At 44.9% G+C, this 27152-nt stretch overlaps 1 protein-coding gene across 2 annotated transcripts in view; it reads left to right on the top strand.

Annotated features, from left to right (window-relative positions):
* Positions 1-27152, top strand: part of RAB11FIP4 (RAB11 family interacting protein 4) — an 81341-nt gene that overhangs the window by 39251 nt on the left and 14938 nt on the right. Inside the window, exon 1 of one of the 2 annotated variants that reach the window (XM_063456188.1) lies at positions 7144-7307. The exons of the other annotated variant lie outside the window; for it this stretch is intronic. Coding sequence (XP_063312258.1) covers positions 7233-7307 — 75 coding nt within the window. The 5' untranslated portion in view covers positions 7144-7232. Of the gene's footprint in view, positions 1-7143; positions 7308-27152 lie in introns of those variants that run through there. 2 annotated transcript variants of the gene reach the window in all.

Raw genomic sequence — 27152 nt, 5'->3', positions numbered from 1 at the left:
TCAATGTATCTTTCCTGGTAAAATATTTTATAAATAAATAAATAGAACTACATATCTGTTAGAGGTAAATTGAGCTCTGGTTCTGTTGAAGTTGTGCTCTTGTGCATTAGCAAGGCTAGTTAGGTCTTCCTTAACTTTTCCTGGGATCCAGACCCAGTTCTACTGAAGTTAAACTGAATTGGTTCATAACACGTTTATCTGATCTGTTTCAGGGATCGGTTTCCGTTGTCATCAGCCTTAGTAGTGTGAGGGCTCTGGTTCTATATGTCTAGCATGGCAGGAATCTGTTTGTGTCTGCTTAAACTGTGTCAGGAATCTGTTTTGTTGAACCTGGCCGAGCTGTGTCTTGTACTCCTTTTTCCTCCTACTGTCCCTTTAAATATACTGATGTGTTGTTAAAGGGATACTCCGGTAATTGACTGTTTTTTTATTATTATTATTTTTTTTGTATTTTTGCAAATGAAATTAAAATTAAGCAAATGAAATGAAGCAAATAAGATTAAAATACAATATCATTCAACTATTAGACATAGTACACTAACAGGCTGGATCTCTGCCTACAGAAGGGAACTTGGAGTGCCAGCTTAGTGTAGTAGGGACTGTCACTGCCCCAAGTGGGTAAACTTAGTGCCATGCGTAATAGGGTTAACATTTAACAGAGCTTAATAATAAGTGTTTGCAATCGTAGGTGAGTTGCATTCTGCAGTTGGTGGAATTGCAAATCTGGCACCCAGGAGACATGTGAGGCCAGCATTGTGTGTTGGAGTGAGTTTTGGCTCAGCCGATTCCCGAGTTCGGGAAGTACTGAGGAGCTGTGGTCGAGTTGCTTGAATGAGGGTGAGGTGAGGCAGCCCCAGGCCCTTGCTGAGGTCTGCATCTCTGAGCCACTGACTTGGGAACTAGCAAAGTCCAAGTTCTTCCCTACAAAGGGAGAGCAGAGCTGGATTAAGGTCTTGCGTAGCCGTATGCGTGGATTGCTCCGCTTGTGTGGTCCATGCCGGGGAGCTAGTCCTTTGGTGACCTCTAGCCCAGGAAGGCAGGTGCCGCTTGTGGTAGGTGCAGGGCACTACTGAATGCTGCAGTATGATCTGCCGACTGCCGCCATCTTGTGCTTCGCACCTCTGATACTCCACTCGGGGGTCCAGCCGGGAGATTGACGCTCTTGCCGCCAACTTCGCCCAGAAGGCCTCAAAGACAGCATTGAGCTTTATCATGAAGCTCTCCAGTGACACCGGTTTGCAGTGAGTACTTATTCGCTTGGCTTGGCTGTGACAGGGAAGTGCGTCCACCATCTTGTGTGTGGGATTGCACTCAGTGGTTCCGACGCGTGGTCTGCCAGGGTCTATCTCCTCTGCAAGCAGTGTAGTGTGGACTGGGATATCCTCCCCGGCCCATAAGGGGGGCAATGTGGCTCTGTGAGGTCCTGCTGGGGGAAGAGACATGGGACGGGAGATCGGCCATTTCTCCCGCCCAGAGTCTGCACTAGGCCGCAACCGCTCTGCAAGGCTTTTGGCGGTCGGCATCACGGCTTTCCGAACCGGAACACTACAGTCGTCTGTGACAGTTGAGTCACTCTTTGGGTCAGGCTATGAGCGGCAGGAGTGTCGATGAGACGCTTGGTTGAGAGCTCTGGCAAGTTGCGACCAGCCTCCATGCTAGCCATGTCCCACCCCCTATTCTTTTTAAAAAAAATGAAACAGTTAATTCATTAAATAATGTATGCAAAAGAAATCTGGGTTATCCACTAATCCAAGAAATGTCAAGAATAGACAAGAGATTGCAAATTTTTGGACAGATGCCATGTTGAAAAAAAATGTGAATTTTTTTTTAATAATTTGGATATTTTGGTTTCTAATTTAATAAATATAGCATGAAAATAGCAATAGCAGAGGCTCTGATTAACATCAAGCAATACGTTTATATTAAATTAGGTCATGGTAAACGATGTACAATTTCCCAATAGTTTCTAAACAGAGCTCATTCAAGCTAACTGTTCTCCAGTTGTACAATAATCGTGGATAATGGCCCTGTGCCCAGTACGCCACACTTCTTGGCATTCAGCCCAGGTTTCAAAACTATGATTTGTTTGTCATTTTACGGACTAATCGAATCTGGTCTTCCCAACATGTAGTCAGAGGGACGGTAGAGGTAAGCTATTAGCTCACCTCTTTAATAAGGCTCCATTTCAGAGACCTACAATGGGGGTGGGGGAGAGTTATGTTCTAAAAATCGGTGCAAATATCGGTTTCCATAGTGATTGCCCCATTTTTAGCACTTTAGACCACTTTTTACAACAGAACTGATAAATATCCCCGGTAATGTATAGAAGGCTCAATGTGCCTGGCTTATGTACCAAGGCAAATAACCAGTTACATTTCCGACAGCAGTGGTACTGTCTATTAGTCACACTCAAATATCAGCAACTTGAGAGGTGCCCCTAGCATCCAGGAAACAAAGACTTTACTGTATTTTAATGTTGTGATGGTAGGTGAATGTTCTGTCATGTGACTCCTAAACGCCAGCGCTTTCCTGCAATCTTTCTATATATGTTAAGGAAAAGTGGGTGTTTGGGTCTCTCTCTTGTCACTGTCTTGAAAGATAACTATAATTGAATTGTGCAAACATTCCTTTGAGCCAGTTCATTTGTATCAAATTCTTGTTGTTCCACCCATTTGGGATTTACCTGTGGAATCCTTGCATTGAAAGAAACTCCACAGGTAAACCCTGGACGGATCGATTAGTTCAGGTGTGAATTTGTTCAGGCGTGGATTAACAGGAATTTGATTCGAACGAACCGGCTCAATCAAAATTGTGCACACTCTAGTAATTATCCTGCCGTGGTTTTAGGATTTTCTATGACCGTGCTATTAACTTTGGTTAGGTCCGCCTAGGTCTGAAAAGTCTAATCCAGTCTGTAAAAACCCAAGATGTCTAGTGTGTGTTTTCTGTGAGATTGCTTTGTGAAAGCATGGCCGTTATAGATCCACAGTCACTTACTTCATCTGGTCTAGCGGCTCGCATTTAAATGACACATGTATAAATTGAACAAAATATCTCAATAACATTGCTACCTCTCCTTATCTGCCATTGCCAATCAGCATTTAGCATAGTGTATATTTTGAGAATTGATTGAAAGAGATTTTCCTACTCTCGTTCAGGTGGTTCTCCTGGTTACCTTTCTCAGTAACTGGAAAGCAATGTGCTATATTTGGCATTATTCCCTGGCAATGAAGCCAGTGTGTCTGCATCGTAGGGGTTTGGAAGCACTGTTATGCTTGCCAAAGTGGGACAATTAGATTGGAGGAGGGTGTCAGGTATGGTGGAAGGAAAGGTGTCTGGCACAATTAGGTAACACCCACAGAACCAAATAATGGTGTCCTCTCAGTGATGGTTTTACTTAAAGGACCACTACAGTGCCAGGAAAACAAATTTGTTTTCCTGGCACTAGAGGGTCTTTAGGTGCCCCCCACCCTCAGCGTCCCACTCCCACTGGGCTGAAGGGGTTAAAACACTTAACTTTCTCCAGTGCCGGGGAACTCTCCTCCTCCTGTCGACGTCAGCGCTGAATGCGCATGTGCAGCAAGAGCCGCGCGCGCATTCAAATAGTCCATAGGAAAGCATTTCTCAATGTTTTCCTATCGACGCTGGCGTCTTCTCACTGTGATTTTTTACAGTGAGAAGCGCGGAAGCGCCTCTAGCGGCTGTCAGTGTGTGTGTGTATGGGGAGTAATGTGTGTGTATGGGGGGGGGCAGTGTGTGCGTGTGTATTTTCAATTCACTGCCATTTAGGAGTTAAATCACTTTGTTTCTGTTTATGCAATAATTGCCATACTTCCCTTGGCTCTGATTGACACTGTCTACGTGAAAAAAATGGTTTCACTTTCAATCAGATGTAATTTACCTTAAACAATTGTATTTCTTTCTCTGTATATTGAACTTTAATCACATACAAGAGGCTCTTGCAGGGTCTAGCTTTTAACATAGCAGGGGATAAGAAAATCTAAATTAAACAGAACTTGCATTAAAGGAAGGATAAACATTAGATGACTCTTTACAAGAAGTGTTTATGGAAGGCTGTGCATGTCACATGCATGGAGGTGTGACTAGGGTTCATAAACAAAGTGGTTTAACTCCTAAATGACAGAGAATTGAGCAGTGAGGCTGCAGGGGCATGATCTATACACTAAAACTGTTTCATTAAGCTAAAGTTGTTTTGGTGACTATAGTGTCCCTTTAAACAAAATTTGCAATAAAGGACATTTTTTACAATTTATTTTTTATTATTATTCTTTATTTTTGTTGTGCATGAAAAAAACACAAATCAGCTTGCAATGCCCCAACAGCACATGCAAGTACAAGAGAAAACATAGCATAACATTTGATCAGCATGTTGATGAAGCGGCACATTTTCGTAATAGAACACATTCAGGCTGAGCATGCATGTCTAGACAATGGACTGTATATAAACTTATTAATGGAGAGATAATCTAGACCTACAGGTAGACATGTATTCAAGATGTAATGGCTTATTAGTAAAGATCATGATATAGACAGGCGATTATAAAAGAACATAACTAATATAATGGTGTACCATGCTATAGTAAAAATAGTGAAACTACTGGTAGTAGATCTAACATTTACCTGCTGTAGCGCACAAAGTATAATCAAATGAATTTAGTCAATCTAGACGGTAAATCTGAATCTGGAAGGATCCGATCCCCATGGATAGTAAGGTGGTAGCGCAGACATAAGAGCTCTCGGTGAGCTTGCAGAACGGTTCCGAAGAAGGACACTCATTTATTCCCGATCGTATGCATAGACCGCCTGCACGGCTCATCACATTCGGCTGCCCTCGCTCGCCATAATCTTTACCTTCTTGACTTAGTGTGAGGCTCTGGGTGTAGGTCGCTGCTTTAATTGGTCATTCACCGGCACTTTGCTGAGGTAAGGTCTCTGCTGCATTTCGGCCTAGCCTGGCATGGAGGTGGGCGACTAGCAGGTGTAAGCAAAGATTGGCAGTTTGGAGGTAGCTTTTCCGTCTGCTGTTTCTAAGTGATCCTGAAACCTGTGGTTTTGCTGGCCCTTGTGCGTAATTGTCGCTGTGTCTAGAAGTGCTGGAATATTTCTTCCAGTAGCTGCAGACATTGAGCTGTGGAGCTGTGGTGAGCTGTTGGGGATGGACCCCGCTCTTGTGTGTTCAGAGGGAGTTTATCCGCCATTTTATGTTGGCTGGTGTCGTCTGGTAGCGATTAGGACTAATCTGTTTGTGCAGCTGAGGCAACTGGTGGTAGCACAGTGGGGACCGGGATAACTCCCACCGGTCCAAGGGGGGGTAGAAGTTCAGTGTGTAAAAGAGTGAGAAGAGTGGCCGTCTTTTCCCACTTAAGTAGGCCGCAATGCAGCGTTTTGTGCTCCCGGCAGTGAAAGGCTCAGATGAGGTCTCAGTAGAGTCTCCGTGCATCCCCAACGTGGGTGGTGCACCCTCAAGGATATTTTGGCCTGAAAGTCGGTCGATTTACCCCAAAATTGCAAGGTCAGACGGGAGCTTGTGTTGCATGAGTCTGAACAGCTCGGAGGTCAGGCTCCGCCCCACAATAAAGGACGTTTAAACATTAGATCTCTTTTCAGGAAATGTTTAGGAAGGCTGTGCAAATCACATGCAGAGAGGTGTGACTAGGGCTGTATAAACAAAGTGGTTTAACTCCTAAACAGCAGAGAATTAAGCAGTGAGACAGCAGAGGCATTATCTATACACCAAAACTGCTTCATTAAAGGACCACTCTAGGCACCCAGACCACTTCAGCTTAATGAAGTGGTCTGGGTGCCTGGTCTAGCTAGGGTTAACCCTTTTTTTTTTTTTTATAAACATAGCAGTTTTAGAGAAACTGCTATGTTTATACTGAGGGTTAATCCAGCCTCCAGTGGCTGTCTCATTGACAGCCGCTAAAGGCACTTGCGTGCTTCTCACTGTGAAAATCACAGTGAGAAGACGCCAGCGTCCATAGGAAAGCATTGTAAATGCTTTCCTATGCGACCGGCTGAATGCGCGCGCGGCTCCTGCCGCGCATGCGCATTCAGCCGATGACATCGCGAGGGAGGAGGAGGAAAGCTCCCAGCCCGGCGCTGGAGAATGGTAAGTGTTTAACCCCTTCCTCTCTCCAGAGCCCAGCGGGAGGGAGTCCCTGAGGGGGCTGTGTGTGAAAGCATTGTGTGTCTCTCTGTGTGTCATTGTGTGTCTCTGTGTGAGTACTGTGTGTCATTGTGTGTCTCAGTGTCATTGTGTGTCTCTGTGTGTCTCTGTGTGAGCATTGTGTGTCTCTGTGTGAGCATTGTGTGTATCTCTGTGTCTCTGTGTGAGCATTGTGTGTCTGTGAGGGGGAATACAGAGTGTTTGTCTCTGGGCTGTGTGTGAAAGCTTTGTGTGTCTCTCTGTGTGAGCACTGTGTGTCATTGTGTGTCTCTCTGTGTGTCAGTGAGTCATTGTGTGTCTCTCTGTGTGAGCATTGTGTGTCTCTGTGTGTGAGCACTGTGTCATTGTGTGTCTCTGTGAGTACTGTGTGTCTCTGTGAGTACTGTGTGTCTCAGTGTGTCATTGTGTGTCTCTGTGTGAGCATTGTGTGTCTCTCTGTGAGCATTGTGTGTCTCTCTGTGTGAGCATTGTGTGTCTGTGAGGGGGGATACAGAGTGTGAGGAGGGATACTGTGTGAGCACTGTGTGTCATTGTGTGTCTCTGTGTGTCAGTGTGTCTCTGTGTGAGCATTGTGTGTGTGAGAGGGGGGATACAGTGTTTGTGTCTGGGCTGTGTGTGTGTGAGCACTGTCTGTCTCTCTGTGTGTCATTGTGTGTCTCTGTGTGAGCACTTTGTGTCAGTGTGTGTGAGAGGGGGGATACAGTGTTTGTGTCTGGGCTGTGTGTGTGTGTCAGTGTGCCTCTGTGTGTGTGAGGGGGATACAGTGTTTGTGTCTGGGCTGTGTGTGTGTGTGTGTCAGTGTGCCTCTGTGTGTGTGAGGGGGATATAGAGTGTTTGTGTCTGGGCTGGGCGTGGCCGGTGACGTAATTTAAAGTTTCTTCCCCTCCCGTTCTGACACCGGCTCTGGTGACGTCAGTGGCGGGGGGCGGTCTCACATCGCGCTTATCCCTAAGCAACGGGCACAAGAGGCGGTTACATCTTCCTGACTGATCTCCCGGTACCGCTCGCCGTCTGTCTGCACCGGATCACCGGCCTGGACTGGATGTCTGCCTGGGAACCCGGACCGTATGCCATCTGTACCCAGCCCGGCACCGGGCACACTGCCGGCTTCACCCAGGTAGGGGCACACTGCCAGCTATACCCAGCCTGGCACCGGACACACTGCCAGCTATACCCAGGTAGGGGGCACACTGCCAGCCTCACCCAGCCTGGCACCGAGCACACTGCCAGCTATGCCCAGCACTGAGCACACTGCCAGCTTCACCCATGTAGGGGGCACACTGCCGGCTTCACCCAGGTAGGGGCACACTGCCAGCTATACCCAGCCCAGCACTGAGCACACTGCCAGCTATACCCAGCCTGGCACCGAGCACACTGCCAGCTTCACCCAGGTAGGGGGCACACTGCCAGCCTCACCCAGCCTGGCACCGAGCACACTGCCAGCTATGCCCAGCACTGAGCACACTGCCAGCTTCACCCATGTAGGGGGTACACTGCCAGCTATACCCAGCCTGGCACCGAGCACACTGCCAGCTATACCCAGGTAGGGGCACACTGCCAGCTATACCCAGCCTGGCACCGAGCACACTGCCAGCTTCACCCAGGTAGGGGGCACACTGCCAGCCTCACCCAGCCTGGCACCGAGCACACTGCCAGCTATGCCCAGCACTGAGCACACTGCCAGCTTCACCCATGTAGGGGGTACACTGCCAGCTATACCCAGCCTGGCACCGAGCTCACTGCCAGCTATACACAGCCTGGCACCGGGCACACTGCCTGCTATACCCAGGTAGGGGGCACACTGCCAGCTATACCCAGTCTGGCACAGAGCACACTGCCAGCTATACCCAGCCTGGCACTGGGCACACTGCCAGCTTCACCCAGGTAGGGGCACACTGCCAGCTATACCCATCCCGGCACCGAGCACACTGCCAGCTATTCCCATCCCGGCACCGGACACACTGCCAGCTATACCCAGCCCGCCACCGAGCACACTGCCAGCTATACCCAGGTAGGGGGCACACTGCCAGCCTCACCCAGCCTGGCACCGAGCACACTGCCAGCTATACCCAGCCCAGCACTGAGCACACTGCCAGCTTCACCCAGGTAGGGGGCACACTGCCAGCTATACCCAGCCTGGCACTGGGCACACTGCCAGCTTCACCCAGGTAGGGGCACACTGCCAGCTATACCCAGCCCGGCACCGAGCACACTGCCAGCTATACCCATCCCGGCACCGGACACACTGCCAGCTATACCCAGCCCGCCACCGAGCACACTGCCAGCTATACCCAGCTTGGCACCGAGCACACTGCCAGCTATACACAGCCTGGCACCGGGCACACTGCCTGCTATACCCAGGTAGGGGGCACACTGCCAGCTATACCCAGCCTGGCACCGAGCACACTGCCAGCTATACCCAGCCTGGCGCCGGGCACACTGCCAGCTATACCCAGCCCAGCACTGAGCACACTGCCAGCTTCACCCAGGTAGGGGGCACACTGCCAGCTATACCCAGCCTGGCACAGAGCACACTGCCAGCTATACCTAGCCTGGCACTGGGCACACTGCCAGCTTCACCCAGGTAGGGGCACACTGCCAGCTATACCCAGCCCTGCACCGAGCACACTGCCAGCTATACCCATCCCGGCACCGGACACACTGCCAGCTATACCCAGCCCGCCACCGAGCACACTGCCAGCTATACCCAGGTAGGGGGCACACTGCCAGCCTCACCCAGCCTGGCACCGAGCACACTGCCAGCTATACCCAGCCCAGCACTGAGCACACTGCCAGCTTCACCCAGGTAAGGGGTACACTGCCAGCTATACCCAGCCTGGCACCGAGCACACTGCCAGCTATACACAGCCTGGCACCGGGCACACTGCCTGCTATACCCAGGTAGGGGGCACACTGCCAGCTATACCCAGCCTGGCACCGAGCACACTGCCAGCTATACCCAGCCCAGCACTGAGCACACTGCCAGCTTCACCCAGGTAGGGGGCACACTGCCAGCTATACCCAGCCTGGCACAGAGCACACTGCCAGCTATACCCAGGTAGGGGCACACTGCCAGCTATACCCAGGTAGGGGCACACTGCCAGCTATACCCAGGTAGGGGCACACTGCCAGCTATTCCCAGCCTGCCACCGAGCACACTGCCAGCTTCACCCAGGTAGGGGCACACTGCCAGCTATGCCCGGCACCGGACACACTGCCAGCTATACCCAGCCCGGCACCGAGCACACTGCCAGCTATACCCAGCCCAGCACTGAGCACACTGCCAGCTTCACCCATGTAGGGGGTACACTGCCAGCTATACCCAGCCTGGCACCGAGCACACTGCCAGCTATACCCAGGTAGGGGGCACACTGCCAGCTATACCCAGCCCGGCACCGAGCACACTGCCAGCTATACCCAGGTAGGGAGCACACTGCCAGCATTACCCAGCCCAGGAGCCAGGTAGGGGCACAATGCCAGCTATACCCAGCCCGGCCCCCAGCACACTGCCAGCTTCATGCAGGTAGGGGCACACTGCCAGCATTACACAGCCCAGGAGCCAGGTAGGGGCACAGTGCCAGCTATACCCAGCCCGGCACTGAGCACACTGCCAGCTTTAACCAGGTAGGGGCACACTGCTAGCATTACACAGCCCAGGAGCCAGGTAGGGGCACAGTGCCAGCTATACCCAGCCTGGCACACTGCCAGCTTCGCCCAGGTAGGGGCACACTGCCAGCTATACCTAGTAAGGGTCACAGTGCCAGCTTTACCCAGCACATAAGCCAGGTAGGGAGCACACTGCCAACTTTACCCATCCCAGGTGCAAGGTAGGAATACAGGAGCCCCCAAGAGCCAGGTAGGGGCACACTAAAATGGGTACATTGCAGGGGTAAGGTATAGGTGTAGTGCGTGCTTTAGTCTGCTCAAGGGCAAGCTAGGGCTCTAATGGCAGTAAAAAGCCCACAGTAGCAACATAGAGCTATTATTTTAGTATCCTCCGTTGAAGCTAGTTAGGGACACAGTTCCAGCTTTACCATCCCAGAAGCCAATTGATATAATGTAGCTTATTATGCCAGCTTTACCAGTCCTGAAAACAAGGTTAATGTATAATGCCAATCTGCCCACCAGGAGAAGGTAGGGAGGGACACAGTGCCAGCGTTGCTGTCCCAGGAGCAAATTAGGAGTTTAATGCCACTTATAAGCACCCCATACGCTATGTAGAGACACAGCGCCAGCGTCACCCTCTCCAGAGGCAAGGTTGGGATTTAATAATGCTTTAACCCATTACTTTCCAGATCACTTGTTTTGTTCTATAATTTGTGAATTCTCCAAAGTTCCCAGTTTGGTAAATAAACACCTTTTTGGTCTGTTTGATTTCCTAAACACGATGGCTGCTTGGGAGTGACGCTCAGAGTGCAGGTTTAGAACATCTGAATTCTTGAAAGAACAAGCCGGGGTGCCCGGTATCTGCTGTATTGTTAGAATTAAGAGCACAGATTATCACCCTCATAGACGGTAAATTTCAGCCTGGATTTCCTGTCAAATTAAAACAGCGCAATTTTCCTTTTGGCAAAACTTTTTTTCTCTCCCCCCCCCCCTTGTTTCTTTTTGTGTTATATGCACTTATTTCATATTATCATGCAGTGTGATCTATAGATCGGTAGAGCAGATAGAAAATGTATTTCCCAAACAAAAGCTGCTCCTTGTAATTCAGGGCATGTTGTTAGCTGGATTGTATTATCGGCCTGTGTCTCTTGTATCTGATATGAGATTTAATAACCGGGAAAGATCTTATGATTTTAAATCCCCTGTATGTGCTCGTGCACATATTATGCCCATATTATTCTATTTGTCACCTCTTGCTTGGTTTAGAATTAAGGGAATACCCATACACTGGCATTGATTGATTGATTAATTGAAAATTAACTTATTCTTCAAGGTTTTAAGGGAACCTTGCAAGAATCCTATCCACTGCAGCCTGCCGTAGTGGTTATGGTGTCAGCAGTGCCCAGATGCCATCCAATAGTAAAATGTCAAACCATTTTAGCATGGTTTGGCAAGTTACCTGGGCGCCCACGCCACATCTGATCTTCTTCTGCAGGAGAAGCTGGATGTGTTTCTGTTCAGCTTGCACAGATGATCTAGGACTGCCCTGATAGGCTGCAGAGCTCAGCTGATGCCCTCAGCCAAATCTGCAAAGACTCTCAGTACAGCATGAATCAAAAGGGGTTATATAATCATTTTTCGTGCATTGTAAGGTTTGATAATTGCAGAGAATTCCTGTTTTGCAATTAGAAGTGCGTGCGTACGCCCCTTCGTTTAAGAGGACATACCATCATCTAGCCGGCACCTCCTTTTTGCGTTACTTGGCTGCATGCTAATTGTCCTTGTTGCACCATTCAATCACCTGTTCCATTTCTCCAGGTACCTTGTTGAATGTTCTTAATAAGCGGGTTACGTGTGCAGAGATTTTTAAAATCCATCTCCCAGGAATTTGCAATGTCACGCTGTGCAGAATAGCTCTCCAACGAAATCTCGCCAATCGTGCCATGAGTTAATTTTTCAGAACATTGTTTACAAGCTGTGAGCTTGTTCTGAGCAGGGTTCTCCCCATATTCTGTTCCTAGATATGGACTGGTCCTATTACAGATACTTGTTCGTTAGCCCACTTATTGTACAGCTCTACAGAACATGTTGGTGCTTTATAAATTACAATAACAAGCAGTGGGCAGAACAGTCTTATACAGCAAAAACATAGCACACGGCTGAACAAGGTTATACATATCAGAAAATTGCATTCTGCCGAACAATATTATATAGCTTAACCATCCCTCCTGCAGAACAATATTATATAGCTTAACCACCCCTCCTGCAGAACAATATTATATAGCTTAACCACCCCTCCTGCAGAACAATATTATATAGCTTAACCACCCCTCCTGCAGAACAATATTATATAGCTTAACCACCCCTCCTGCAGAATAATATTATATAGCTTAACCACCCCTCCTGCAGAATAATATTATATAGCTTAACCACTCCATTCTGCAGGGCAGTTTAATGCAATTTTGCGGCAGCATACTGTAGCAATGTGTTGCACAGCTCTGCTACAAATATGCAGCTTCACCGTAACATTCTCCATCACATATACAGCTTCAACATGTATACAGCTTTCACATGGCTTTCTGCAGCACAGTGTTTTAGAGCTTCTTCTATTCATGTTATACAGTGTTATAGAGCTCAGCATTCCTCTATTCATGTTATAGAGCTCAGCTGTGGCATTCCTCTATTCATGTTATAGAGCTCAGCTGTGGCATTCCTCTATTCATGTTATAGAGCTCAGCTGTGGCATTCCTCTATTCATGTTATAGAGCTCAGCTGTGGCATTCCTCTATTCATGTTATAGAGCTCAGCCGTGGCATTCCTCCATTCATGTTATAGAGCTCAGCCGTGGCATTCCTCTATTCATGTTATAGAGCCCAGCTGTGGCATTCCTCTATTCATGTTATAGAGCCCAGCTGTGGCATTCCTCTATTCATGTTATAGAGCTCAGCCGTGGCATTCCTCCATTCATGTTATAGAGCCCAGCTGTGGCATTCCTCCATTCATGTTATAGAGCCCAGCTGTGGCATTCCTCCATTCATGTTATAGAGCCCAGCTGTGGCATTCCTCCATTCATGTTATAGAGCCCAGCTGTGGCATTCCTCCATTCATGTTATAGAGCCCAGCTGTGGCATTCCTCCATTCATGTTATAGAGCCCAGCTGTGGCATTCCTCCATTCATGTTATAGAGCCCAGCTGTGGCATTCCTCCATTCATGTTATAGAGCTCAGCTGTGGCATTCCTCCATTCATGTTATAGAGCTCAGCCGTGGCATTCCTCTATTCATGTTATAGAGCCCAGCTGTGGCATTCCTCTATTCATGTTATAGAGCCCAGCTGTGGCATTCCTCTATTCATGTTATAGAGCCCAGCTGTGGCATTCCTCTATTCATGTTATAGAGCCCAGCTGTGGCATTCCTCCATTTATGTTATAGAGCTCAGCTGTGGCATTCCTCCATTCATTTTATAGAGCCCAGCTGTGGCATTCCTCTATTCATGTTATAGAGCTCAGCCGTGGCATTCCTCCATTCATTTTATAGAGCCCAGCTGTGGCATTCCTCTATTCATGTTATAGAGCTCAGCCGTGGCCTTCCTCTATTCATGTTATAGAGCTCAACCGTGGCATTCCTCTATTCATGTTATAGAGCTCAGCCGTGGCATTCCTCTATTCATGTTATAGAGCTCAGCCGTGGCATTCCTCTATTCATGTTATAGAGCTCAGCCGTGGCATTCCTCTATTCATGTTATAGAGCTCAGCTGTGGCATTCCTCTATTCATGTTATAGAGCTCAGCTGTGGCTTTCAATTCATGTTATAGAGCCCAGCTGTGGCATTCCTATATTCATGTTATACAGGCTTATAGAGCTCAGCCGTGGCATTCTATTTGATTTGTGTTATAGAGCTCAACAGTGGCATTCTATTTGTTATACAGGGTTATAGAGCTCAGCCGTGGTATTCTATTATTGTTATTGAGCTCAGCCGTGGCATTCTATTCATGTTATAGAACTCAGCCATGGCATTCTATTAGATTCATGTTATAGAGCTTAGCCGTGGCTTTCTTTCTTTTTTTATTTTTTTATGATTCTTTATTTTGCAATGACAATAGTGATCACATTTTGTACAGTGTGGCTTATGCAAAAGCCCAGTTGTGGTTCAGTGCTATATATATGCATCGTAATTAGTACAAACAGAGGCTCATAACATATTCTATTCAGTGTACACTTGCTTTGTAGCTGTTCATTGTCATTGGTTTTAGCAAGAAAAACAAAACGCTGTGAACATGTTTAACTTTTTAAAACGATGTGGTTAGATTGCCTTCTTGTTTGGGCATCTAAGTGCAATAGAACATAGGGCCGGAGTAGCCGTGGCTTTCTATTCATGTTATGTTGAGAAATTTTAGTCGTAAACTTAATTTTAAAACGCAGAGTCGACTTATCCTCGAGTCAATGCTAGTTTTGTACATTGAATGCGGGGCAATGTCGACTCCCGAATGCCGCTGTTCCAACTGGTCGGGAAGTCGAACGGGCAGGTGTACAAGTTTCAGCGGGATTCGCGGGCTTGTGTAGCCGACTCAGAGATCCATGCTGTCGACGACCATGTACCGCGGCCTGCGTTTGGTTTGGGAGACAAGTTTGTTTGAACACGTGCGTTTGTATATATGAATGGCGGTCACCCAGGGAATGCTTGTTTGTGGTTAACAGCCAGGGGTGGTCGGTAATTACAAGATGTTAACATGGGGGAACACGTAGAGTCTGTTCGGTTACCGAACAGAAGGGGATCAATTCCATTCAAATGCAGGAGGATATCAAAGGTAAAAAAGGTACAAATAAGGGAACACCTACCCTCGACTTATCCACGAGTCATAGCATATTTCACAATTGTTGGTCAAAAAACTGCATTCGACTTCTAGACTAGTATATACGCTCTGTTCTGCCGTCCTGAAACACGTGTTATATGATTTATAAGGACCATTAACATTTTGCTATTGAATGAAATGGCTGTCTGTATGCAGTATGGTATGTAGCAGTGCGTGCATTGCTACCTTTTATTATTGATCAGGATATTGATCGCTCAGACCTACCCACGAGCATCACAGACAGGTATTCCTGTTTCTGTTATCCAACTCCCTGGCAACAAGCGAGGCAGTTAACAATTAGAGTCATGTGAGCCTCTCCCTAGCCTGCCAATATGTACAGCACGTTCGCCTTTTCCAATTCTCAGCGTAGGAATCTTGTGGTATCCACTGAAGTAACAGAATTGGAGAATGTTTGTTTGTTTGTTTGTTTGTTTGTTTGTTTTTAAATTATACTATTTTGGCCTAAAATGTCCATTCTTCATTTATAATCTTTGTTAGTAAATACTTACTGTCAGTCATCCGGTTTGAGATACACCTCTCATAGGGAGCAAAATGCGCTGGTATTCCGTTATGATCTATTAAATATATTCTGCAAAAAACAATGCCCTTTATTTTTTTTATTGGTTCATTGGTTTGAATCTAAATAGACATGAATTTTGGGTACGTTGTATTGGCTTCATTAACGTGGCTCAAGGTGTCTGGGAACGATTTTGACTTGATAAAGAATATGATATCTGTGGTATTAATGCTGCAATGCTGTCTCTATCTCTAGATTAATAAATCCATTATTTATAGCATGCATCGCAAATGACTCATCGTTAATTCAGACATTCAGCATTTTGTTTTGCATTACATACAGTATTGCAAAATTTTGGGAACTCCCCCCCCCAAATTACAACTCAACATGTTATCTTTCACATTCAGCTTTTTTTCAATCACATTTAGCAGTTTACCTTGCCTCTGATTGTACGCAGAGAATCTAGTCTAGATTGAAAGGTATTCATAAAGACTGCACAGGCTGTATGTGTTATACCGAATTAGTGGACACTGAATGTTGTGTAGACTATCACAGTATCTGTGCCAGTGTGATAGGTCAGTTGGTTAATGCAGCAACCATAGAAGCTGTTAAATAATCCGATTTGATTACTGAGCGGGACATCTCAGATTTCTGTTCTTCCGAGTCTTTAAAACATTTCACGTGTTATAACGTTTATTAATATATCTTTGTAGGGCCATAGATCTTTATCTTAGAAGATTTTAGCGGTTTTATTCCCTCCACCAGCCTCTCTGTTGTCAGTAGATCTAATTATAAGTGTGATATTTTGGTGGAACGCGGCACACAGAAGTAGGTTCCTTACCGCCTACTGCCTGGCTGCCTTTCCTCTTTTTGTTCCCACGTGCTGTCCTTGCAAAAATGACATTGCCCAACTGCATGGACAAAGGCTTAAAGATCTCTTTTACATTTTATATTTGTTCATTAACCCCTTCTGAACCAGCGCCATTTCAAGACTGTCATCCTAAAAGGGGTTTGCAGAACCCCGGTCATGGAGACGTTAAATACACACAATTCTATACTTTCCTTTATATTTTTTGTTAAATGATCACAATACTCTTCATAAAACAATAACCTTTACAAAGCGACTTGTGACAATGCGCCAGTTATTCTAATATTCTGCACCTTGTTTGCTTTTACGTTTCTGTTCTTGTTTACGTGGTATGTTTTGTCATGTTTTTATGTCTTTTTATGCTTTTTTTTTTTTTGTCTACGTTGTTGTGTATTTCTGAAACTGGAGTACACGTTGAGGGTTCCCAGGGTGAAACACGAGTAATACATTTCCTAGAATGGAACAGTTACTTTTTTACGAGGGGATTGCAAAGGAATGCAACTTCCATTATATTCTATTTACTAGCTAGCTATTCAGAATGAGGGATTCTGGGTAATGGCCCTTGGGCAGTATTCTAAGTTGTAGTAAAAGTTCCCATGATGCATGTGTAGTGACGCAACCGATACTACCTAAGGCACCAAGACGTGTCTAACCCTTTCCCCCACTGCTGCCTTTTAATGTAAGGGAAGCTCTCCTGCCTGAAAGGGCTTTCTGTGTGGGAATCTGATCTTTTTAAAGGGATAATTATGGGAAAATTGTATGTTACAGGGTGTGTGTGAAAATCTACGTTACCCTGGGAGACTTAATTCCTTCCAACACTCCCATTTAAAGGAAAGATCTGCACATCTGATCTTATTGCGGCCGTATTTGCGGTTGTTTTGTAGCTTGATATCATTATTTAAATAGCGCCAACAAATTCCGCTGCGCTGTACAATTCGTGGACTAACAGACATGTATTTGCGGCAAGACAAGCTGGACACACAGACTCAGAGGGTGCTCTGGGCCCTGTTCAATCGAGCTTGCATTCTAGAGGTACAAGGTTATTCACAAAAGTGTAAATTCAAACTTAATTTCAAAATTAATGTAAAAATGGTCGAATTGGAAATATTCTTCACTATGGTACCAATTGGCTTATATGTGAAATGCCCTTTGATTTCACCTCACTGATCGCTATTAGAACGTTTGATGAAAGTATTTATTTAAATAATCCCCTTTTAATTCATCAGACTGTAAGAAATGGTGGGAGCATTGCACAGTGTCTTTTTTTTATTATTATTTTTTTACTCATTTAAAAAGTGGTTTACAAAGAAGGGAAACATTGAGATCACTCTCATTTTGAAGCATTTCCTGTGTTTGGGCTACAGACATTTCAGAACGTAGATAAAAGTTTGGTCTGATGGGTGTTGGAAAGAGACCGTTATTTGCAGAGATTTCAAGTCTGTGGAAGAATTGATATTTCTGGTAGGTGATTCCATTCTATTGGGGAGCTCTTTATTCAAAGGGAAATATAGGTTCAAACGGCTTTTATTTGTGTCACCGAAAATGTACAACAGTGCGATAGGATTGCAAAATGGGAGACACGCAGGTCTCGCAACATCGGGAGCAGCCATATGATTATAAAGAAAAGAAAACCGAAACAACATTAACTATTAGAAGGTAGTACAGTATCAGTATCGGTAACTTCGTTATGTTACATGTATTAAATATGCAAACATCTGCATCTTATGGTCGTACATTAAGGGGTGAGTGTGTCACCCCTGTGTGAGCCAGGTAGTGACTGTGTAGTACATGGTCAAGATTCGCCTGTCATCATAATGGTTGCATATAGCCTAGGAGTATCTTCTAGGCGGATAGGGGCCATTATAACGTCTGTGGGTATAGCTAACCTGAAGGTTTAAGTCGTAGAGGGGACTCGGCGTCCCATATATTACTGATAAATAGTGGGTTTCCATTGGGTCTTATTGCCTTTGGCATTAGCGAATTAGCGGAGCATCCGTATAGCACCTGAGGCCCAAGCCTGCCATACCCTCCCATTTGACTGTTGTTGAGACTAGTGTGCACGGGCAATGAGGTCCGACTCTTGCGTGGGGTCAGGGAAAGAGAGCAAGTGGTGTAGAAAGGAGAGCACAAAAACAGGAGGGGATGGGGAAGAGAGAAAAAAAAAAAGGGGAGGGGGAGGGAGTCAAAGGGAAATATAAGCTAAAACTGACCCCCCCCCCCTTCCTATTTTTAATGCATTACATTGATAAACAATTATGTAACAAAATCAATTTAAAAAGAAAAAAAAACCCAACATAACATTTAAAAAAAATTTACTCTTAAAGACCAGCACGTGTTTATGGTATAGGTAGTTTACCCCAAACTAATTACTAAAGATGAGTGGACTGTTATAAATACAGACCGCAGTAATATCGAGATTGCTATAGGACACACGGCCAGATTCACTTCTTAGTGCACTGGGCTATGTGTGGCTATTGACGTTCGCGGACTAATGCTGCGGGGTTCATTCCAAGTTGTGTGTGTGTGTGGCTGGTAGAAGTTGCCCAAATTTAGCACAGCACTTCTAAACCTGACATTTGGCTGCCTGATTGACAGCTCTGGGAGACATCCCACACAAAGCTGCGATGGTACTCAGGTGACCCTTAATGCATGCTGCCAAAGCATCATGGGACTTGTAATTTTGCAACAGGGATTCTATCCTGGCTTACTGTCTCAACTTGTGACATCATTGAATGAAATCTCACACAATGCACTAACTAACTTGTAGGTACATCATACCGAGACTCACCCCCAGGAGATTGCTAAATGCCAGGAGTGTGACGCAGGTAGCTAGTTCACACCATGGTCTCGTTTACTTGGTGATAAAAGCAGTGGGAGTTACTGCTGCACTTAGAATGGCAAATCTTAGTAGCAGACTTTGAAACATGTTAACTAAAAATAGCAGGTAGCGTCTGCCCCCTCATCTCTCTGCAGTGTTTGGTAATATATGGTGAGGGTGGAAAATTTTTTCCAACCCGGGAACCTCTCTTATTTAATCACCTTCCAGGTGGGACTAGCCCCTGGCCTAATTAAAAGACGGATAGCTTGTACCTTCCGGCCCTACTTTGTATCTGCAATTCAGATTTAACACAGCCTGTATCAAAAGGAACATTAAATACCAATAAAATGCACGGTGTATGAGTTGGCAATGCCCACTGGTAGATCAACCACACGTGTCATCAGTGGGTCCTTAAGCCTTGACCTAAGGCCACTAATCGTTGACTTGCAGCGTGAATTTAATATAACATTGAAACATAACATCGCTTTGATTTGAAGATAATAAACGCATGGCCGCAAGTGAGGTCACAATTGGCATATTCTCAGTGTTTTGGCTATTGGCTAATCTTTGTGTCATTCTGTAACTGTCTGTGGCGTTGGCACGATGTCCGTTAAAGCACAGAGTGTACGTCTGGCCGTGTAGCCTCTTGGAAGCTTCCTTGCTGCATGCAGCAGTTGCTCTGCTAAATATAAAGTACCGTATATACTCGAGTATAAGCCGACCCGAATATAAGCCGAGGCCCCTAATTTTATCCCAAAAAACTGGGAAAACTTATTGACTCGAGTATAAGACTAGGGTGGGAAATGCAGCAGCTACTGGTAAATTTCTAAATAAAATTAGATCCTAAAAAAAATATATTAATTGAATATTTATTTACAGTGTGTGTGTGTATGAGTGCAGCGTGTGTGTATGAGTGCAGTGTGTGTGTGCATGAATGCAGTGTGTGTGTGCATGAATGCAGTGTGTGTGTGCATGAATGCAGTGTGTGAATGCAGTGTGTGCAGGGCCGGTGCAAGGATATTTGCCGCCGTAGGCAAAAAAATTTTTGCCGCCCCCTCCCCCCCCCCATATGTCCTGACTTCCCCTCCTCCTCCCTCAGTGGTCCTTACCTCCCCACCCCCGTGTTCCTTCACTCCCCCCCCCAGTGGTCCTGACTCACCCCTCCCCTAGTGGTCCTTACCCTCCCCTCCCCTAGTGGTCCTTACCCTCCCCTCCCCTAGTGGTCCTTACCCTCCCCTCCCCTAGTGGTCCTTACCCTCCCCTCCCCTCCCATAGTGGTCCTTATCCCACCCCCTCCCTCTCATAGTGGTCCTTATCCCCCTTCTCCCTCCCATAGTGTTCCTTATCCCCCCCCCATCCCTCCCATAGTGGTCCATATACCCCCCCCTCCCTCCCATAATGGTCCTTATACCCCCCCTCCCTCCCATAATGGTCCTTATACCCCCCCTCCCTCCCATAGTGGTCCTTATACCCCCCTCCCTCCCATAGTGGTCCTTATACCCCCCTCCCTCCCATAGTGGTCCTTATACCCCCCTCCCTCCCATAGTGGTCCTTATACCCCCCTCCCTCCAATAGTGGTCCTTATCCCCCCCCCTCCCTCCCATAGTGGTCCTTATCCCCCCTCCCTCCCATAGTGGTCCTTATACCCCCCTCCCTCCCATAGTGGTCCTTATACCCCCCCTCCCTCCCATAGTGGTCCTTATACCCCCCTCCCTCCCATAGTGGTCCTTATACCCCCCCTCCCTCCCATAGTGGTCCTTATCCCCCCCCTCCCTCCCATAGTGGTCCTTACCCCCCCCCCTCCCTCCCATAGTGGTCCTTATACCCCCCTCCCTCCCATAGCGGTCCTTATACCCCCCTCCCTCCCATAGTGGTCCTTAACCCCCCCCTCCCTCCCATAGTGGTCCTTATACCCCCCCTCCCTCCCATAGCGGTCCTTATACCCCCCTCCCTCCCATAGTGGTCCTTAACCCACCCCCTCCCTCCCATAGTGGTCCTTATACCCCCCCCCCCTCCCATAGTGGTCCTTTTACCCCTTTTTTTTATTATTAATTTTTTTTTTATTATTTTATTTATATTTTTTTTTTTTTCGTCCCCCCTCCCTGCTTGATATATGGCAGGGAGGGGGGCTCTCCTTCCCTGGTGGTCCAGTGGCAGTTCAGTGGGGGGGAGAGGGGGGCTGGCAGAGCTGTACTTACCTGTCCTGCAGCTCCTGTCAGCTCTCTCCTCCTCTGCGCCGTCCGTTCTGCTCTTCTGTCAGCTCCCAGTGTAAGTCTCGCGAGAGCCGCGGCTCTCGCGAGACTTACACTGGGAGCTGACCGAGGTGCTGAACCTCGGCCTTGGCCACTGCTGATTGACATTGCACATTGTTGCATAGTTTGTTGTGTATAACAATTCTCAAGTCCTTTTCGTGTGTTGTTATCCCTAATTCGCTTCCATTAAGGGTATACGTTGCTTGTGTATTGGACTGGAGCTGTTAAGCTGAAAGGTTAATTATCTGCATATACTGCCTCTTTATATTGATGAGTTCAATGGTTCGTAGGAATGTACTATATGTCCGGCTGCTTTCTTTCAATATGTAAATAAACATCTGTGTGGAATATAAAAATGGGGTGTCAGTAAGAAGGAGTATGCACTGTATATTTTTTCTAAAATGGTTGTATGAGGGTGCATGGCTAACTTATGTGGTAGAGGAAACTTTTTAATGGAGAGAGCAGGAAATTATTGTCTGAATCAGTGCCTGGTATCTAATGAAGATAAATTACTTGCGTGCCTTAAAATGAAGAGTCTTATTCATTTGTTCATGGTCAAATGTGATACCCAGGTCCATCTTCTAATAGTTTGTGTAGTATGGTAGAGGATAATCCTCTTTAAATATACCGGTAATCTCTGTGCAGAGCTTTAAATATTGCATGAAAGTAGAGCAGTGTGCAGACAGCGTCCCATGGGGACTGTGCATGCTGCACCCTCTGAACAGCTCGATGCTGGCTTTAATGGGAATAATGCAAATATAGGAGAATTCTGATAGATACCTGATTATTGATCCTGTGCTGTATACTGACCACCCAGCACTGTACTTTGATTATTGATCCTGTGCGTACCACTCAGCACTGTACATTGATTATTGATCCTGTGCTGTATACTGACCACTCAGCACTATACATTGATTATTGATCCTGTGCTGTATACTGACCGCCCAGCACTGTACATTGATTATTGATCCTGTACTGACCGCCCAGCACTGTACTTTGATTATTGATCCTGTGCTTACCACTCAGCACTATACATTGATTATTGATCCTGTGCTGTATACTGACCGCCCAGCACTGTACATTGATTATTGATCCTGTGCTGTATACTGACCACCCAGCACTGTACATTGATTATTGATCCTGTGCTGTATACTGACCACCCAGCACTGTACATTGATTATTGATCCTGTGCTGTATACTGACCGCCCAGCACTGTACTTTGATTATTGATCCTGTGCTGTATACTGACCGCCCAGCACTGTACTTTGATTATTGATCCTGTGCTGTATACTGACCACCCAGCACTGTACATTGATTATTGATCCTGTACTGTATACTGACCGCCCAGCACTGTACTTTGATTATTGATCCTGTACTTACCACTCAGCACTATACATTGATTATGGATCAATGTACAATGGGAATATCGCAAATATAGGAGAATTCTGATAGATACCTGATTATTGATCCTGTGCTGTATACTGACCACCCAGCACTGTACATGGATTATTGATCCTGTACTTACCACTCAGCACTATACATTGATTATTGATACTGTACTGTATACTGATCATATAACTTTCCCGGCATTGTGTAATGATTCTAGATCCTGTACTGTATACTGATAGTATAGCTCCGGTATTGTGTAATGATTATAGATCCTGTACTGTATACTGATAGTATAGCTCCGGTATTGTGTAATGATTATTGATCCTGTACTGTATACTGATAGTATAGCTCCGGTGTTGTATAATGATTATTGATCCTGTACTGTATACTGATAGTATAGCTCCGGCATTGTGTAATGATTATTGATCCTGTACTGTATACTGATAGTATAGCTCCGGTATTGTATAATGATTATTGATCCTGTACTGTATACTGATAGCATAGCTCCGGCATTGTATAATGATTATTGATCCTGTACTGTATACTGATAGTATAGCTCCGGTATTGTGTAATGATTATAGATCCTGTACTGTATACTGATAGTATAGCTCCGGCATTGTGTAATGATTATTGATCCTGTACTGTATACTGATAGTATAGCTCCGGCATTGTATAATGATTATTGATCCTGTACTGTATACTGATAGTATAGCTCCGGTATTGTGTAATGATTATAGATCCTGTACTGTATACTGATAGTATAGCTCCGGTATTGTATAATGATTATTGATCCTGTACTGTATACTGATAGTATAGCTCCGGTATTGTGTAATGATTATTGATCCTGTACTGTATACTGATAGTATAGCTCCGGCATTGTGTAATGATAATTGATCCTGTACTGTATACTGATAGTATAGCTCCGGTATTGTATAATGATTATTGATCCTGTACTGTATACTGATAGCATAGCTCCGGCATTGTATAATGATTATTGATCCTGTACTGTATACTGATAGTATAGCTCCGGTATTGTGTAATGATTATAGATCCTGTACTGTATACTGATAGTATAGCTCCGGCATTGTGTAATGATTATTGATCCTGTACTGTATACTGATAGTATAGCTCCGGCATTGTGTAATGATTATTGATCCTGTACTGTATACTGATAGTATAGCTCCGGTATTGTGTAATGATAATTGATCCTGTACTGTATACTGATAGTATAGCTCCGGTATTGTGTAATGATAATTGATCCTGTACTGTATACTGATAGTATAGCTCAAGTATTGTGTAATGATTATTGATCCTGTACTGTATACTGATAGTATAGCTCCGGCATTGTGTAATGATAATTGATCCTGTACTGTATACTGATAGTATAGCTCCGGTATTGTATAATGATTATTGATCCTGTACTGTATACTGATAGTATAGCACAGGAATTGTGTAATGATTATTGCTCCTGTACTTTATACTGATAGTATAGCTCCGGCATTGTGTAATGATTATTGATCCTGTACTGTATACTGATAGTATAGCTCCGGTATTGTGTAATGATTATTGATCCTGTACTGTATACTGATAGTATAGCTCCGGTATTGTGTAATGATTATTGATCCTGTACTGTATACTGATAGTATAGCTCCGGTATTGTGTAATGATAATTGATCCTGTACTGTATACTGATAGTATAGCTCCGGTATTGTATAATGATAATTGATCCTGTACTGTATACTGATAGTATAGCACCCGGCATTGTGTAATGATAATTGATCCTGTACTGTATACTGATAGTATAGCACCCGGCATTGTGTAATGATAATTGATCCTGTACTGTATACTGATAGTATAGCTCCGGTATTGTGTAATGATTATTGATCCTGTACTGTATACTGATAGTATAGCTCCGGTATTGTGTAATGATTATTGATCCTGTACTGTATACTGATAGTATAGCTCCGGTATTGTGTAATGATAATTGATCCTGTACTGTATACTGATAGTATAGCTCCGGTATTGTATAATGATAATTGATCCTGTTCTGTATACTGATAGTATAGCACCCGGCATTGTGTAATGATAATTGATCCTGTACTGTATACTGATAGTATAGCACCCGGCATTGTGTAATGATAATTGATCCTGTACTGTATACTGATAGTATAGCACCCGGCATTGTGTAATGATAATTGATCCTGTACTGTATACTGATAGTATAGCTCCGGTATTGTGTAATGATAATTGATCCTGTACTGTATACTGATAGTATAGCTCCGGTATTGTGTAATGATTATTGATCCTGTACTGTATACTGATAGTATAGCTCCGGCATTGTGTAATGATTATTGATCCTGTACTGTATACTGATAGTATAGCTCCGGCATTGTGTAATGATAATTGATCCTATACTGATAGTATAGCTCCGGTATTGTATAATGATTATTGATCCTATACTGATAGTATAGCTCCCGGTACTGTAACACTGATACAGTAAATAGATATCAGTGACTGCAGTATGTCCAGTGACTATAGATTTTCCACTGGTTCTGTAAAGGTAATGTAATCCTATAAGCAGTTACTACTCCATATCAATAATGTGTAAAATGTCCAGTGACTGCAATGTGACCTTGAGCTATCAGATTGTGATGTTTTCGGTGGTGATCAGTGAGTGTGTGTGAACCAGGAAATCTCATGTTACCATTACCAGAAATGGGGAACTTTAGGTGTTTTACCTCCATTGAAGGAAATATAACGAGCCTTATGCTTTGTTTTTCTTATCTTCTCCTTGTACACGGTGAACGAGGCAGGTCGTGTGTCTCTCCAGTATTGTGGAAACCATAGAGCCTAGATATTCATTTTGGGTGGCAAACCCCTTGCTCCAGGTCCAGTACAGTTCTCGCGTCAGTATGCGATCAATAAAATCTGCTGGTAGCTCTGCTGAAGTTAGACATCTTAAATGAATGTTGCGGTAGTGGTTATGGTGTCAGGAGTGCCCCTGCGCTCCTCCCAAAGTAGTAAAACTGTTTAAGATATGACAATCTGGGGACTGCGTAATGGCAGAGATTCCTGCGAGGAGCTTCCGTTGGCTCCACTGAGCTACAGCCAACTCATTGAGTGAGAGTGTCAGCTGAATGCTCTCAGCCAATGAGTGAGGCTCTGCACTGCCAGGCGTTGCTTACTATAAAAAACCTGCAGCGTGCTCCCAGGAGTCCCCAGGTAAGCTGTCAAACCATGACTGGGCTGTAGTTGTTATGGTACTTGGAGTTATCCTTTAATTAACCCCTTAAGGACCAAACTTCTGGAATAAAAGGGAATCAGGACATGTCACACATGTCATGTGTCCTTAAGGGGTTAAGACGTGGCCTTAGGGTTGTATTACAATTAGTATTGATATGTGTGTGTATTTGTTTTATTGATTTTGCTGTCATATTAGTGTGTTTATTTGTACTTTTATTAGCTATAATTGATCAACCATGAATTATTATTATTTTATTTTTTTTGTGGTGGCTAGTGACTTTAAACTTGGTGGGACAATAGACTCTACCACCTTCATAATTATTATTATTATTATTTTTTTTTTAAATTATTTTGAAAATTTCCATAAAAATCTTGACCTAATTTAGTTGATTAATTGCTCTGCCCTGAAAAGCCTTATTCTGTCATTATTGAGGCAGTGTAAAGTTGGCATTTTAGTTTTTTTCCAACACAAACATATCATTAGCCCTTATCGTGCCAATTGATTTTGTTGCAAAATCATAAATAAATAAAATAAACTGGGAGGAACCAAGTTTACCTTCCCATACCAGTCTCCCCTGGGTATATGACCCTTTTTCACTGACCGGATAACGGTTATAATCAATACATTATATTGGGCACGTGGTTTTAATGTCGTGGCTGATCAGTGTACATAATGTGTGGCCGTGCGTAGACCACGTGTATCACTGTTCAAAGAAGCGCATATTATGTGTGTACTCGTGTGCATCTTTGTGTGTACTGTGTGTTGTGCCTGCATACATTTACTGTAACTTGATGTATTCTCTTATTAACAATAAAAAAAATTACGCTAAAATCGCCATATTTGAGTAATTCTCCGAGTCCGCCATGTCACCAGCTCCGCCATATTAGCCTTAATCATGCACTTCCTTAGTCATTGTTACTCGGCTTCTGTTTTAATAAATAATCCCCACGAGGCTCGTATTTGTGTGATTTAGACTATATGCATTTGGCCTAGGGGTGCTGCATACACAGCGTTTTATTCTACACCTATAATCCGTACATACTACACGGTTACCGAATGGAAAGTACCGCCCAGGAGTATGTAGAATTCATATGCTGCAGACAGGACATGAAATCGCTTATCAAGGAGATTATAAAAAGCCTTGCCTCCCGCTGTATATGAATCCTATATACTACAGCGTAACACTGCTCGTGGATTCTTGAATATGTTTGAGATTATATTTCCAAGAAATCATAAGGATCTGACAACCCTAATTACTTATTAATATTATTAGAACTTAATAATTTGGGGTCTTTAATAAAATTAGGGTGTTGCCCATCACGCGAGGCTTTGGAATTTGGGGTGCGGTCTGGTGGCGTTATTTGCTTGGGTTTTATTTAAATAGGCTCAGAGCAGACTTTCACCAGTTTGGCACTAAA

Source organism: Pelobates fuscus, chromosome 5 (assembly GCF_036172605.1).
Source record: "Pelobates fuscus isolate aPelFus1 chromosome 5, aPelFus1.pri, whole genome shotgun sequence".
Classification (NCBI taxonomy): Eukaryota; Metazoa; Chordata; class Amphibia; order Anura; family Pelobatidae; genus Pelobates; species Pelobates fuscus.
The sequence above is the reverse complement of the archived record's forward strand: the minus strand, read 5'-3'. Positions and strand labels throughout refer to the sequence as shown.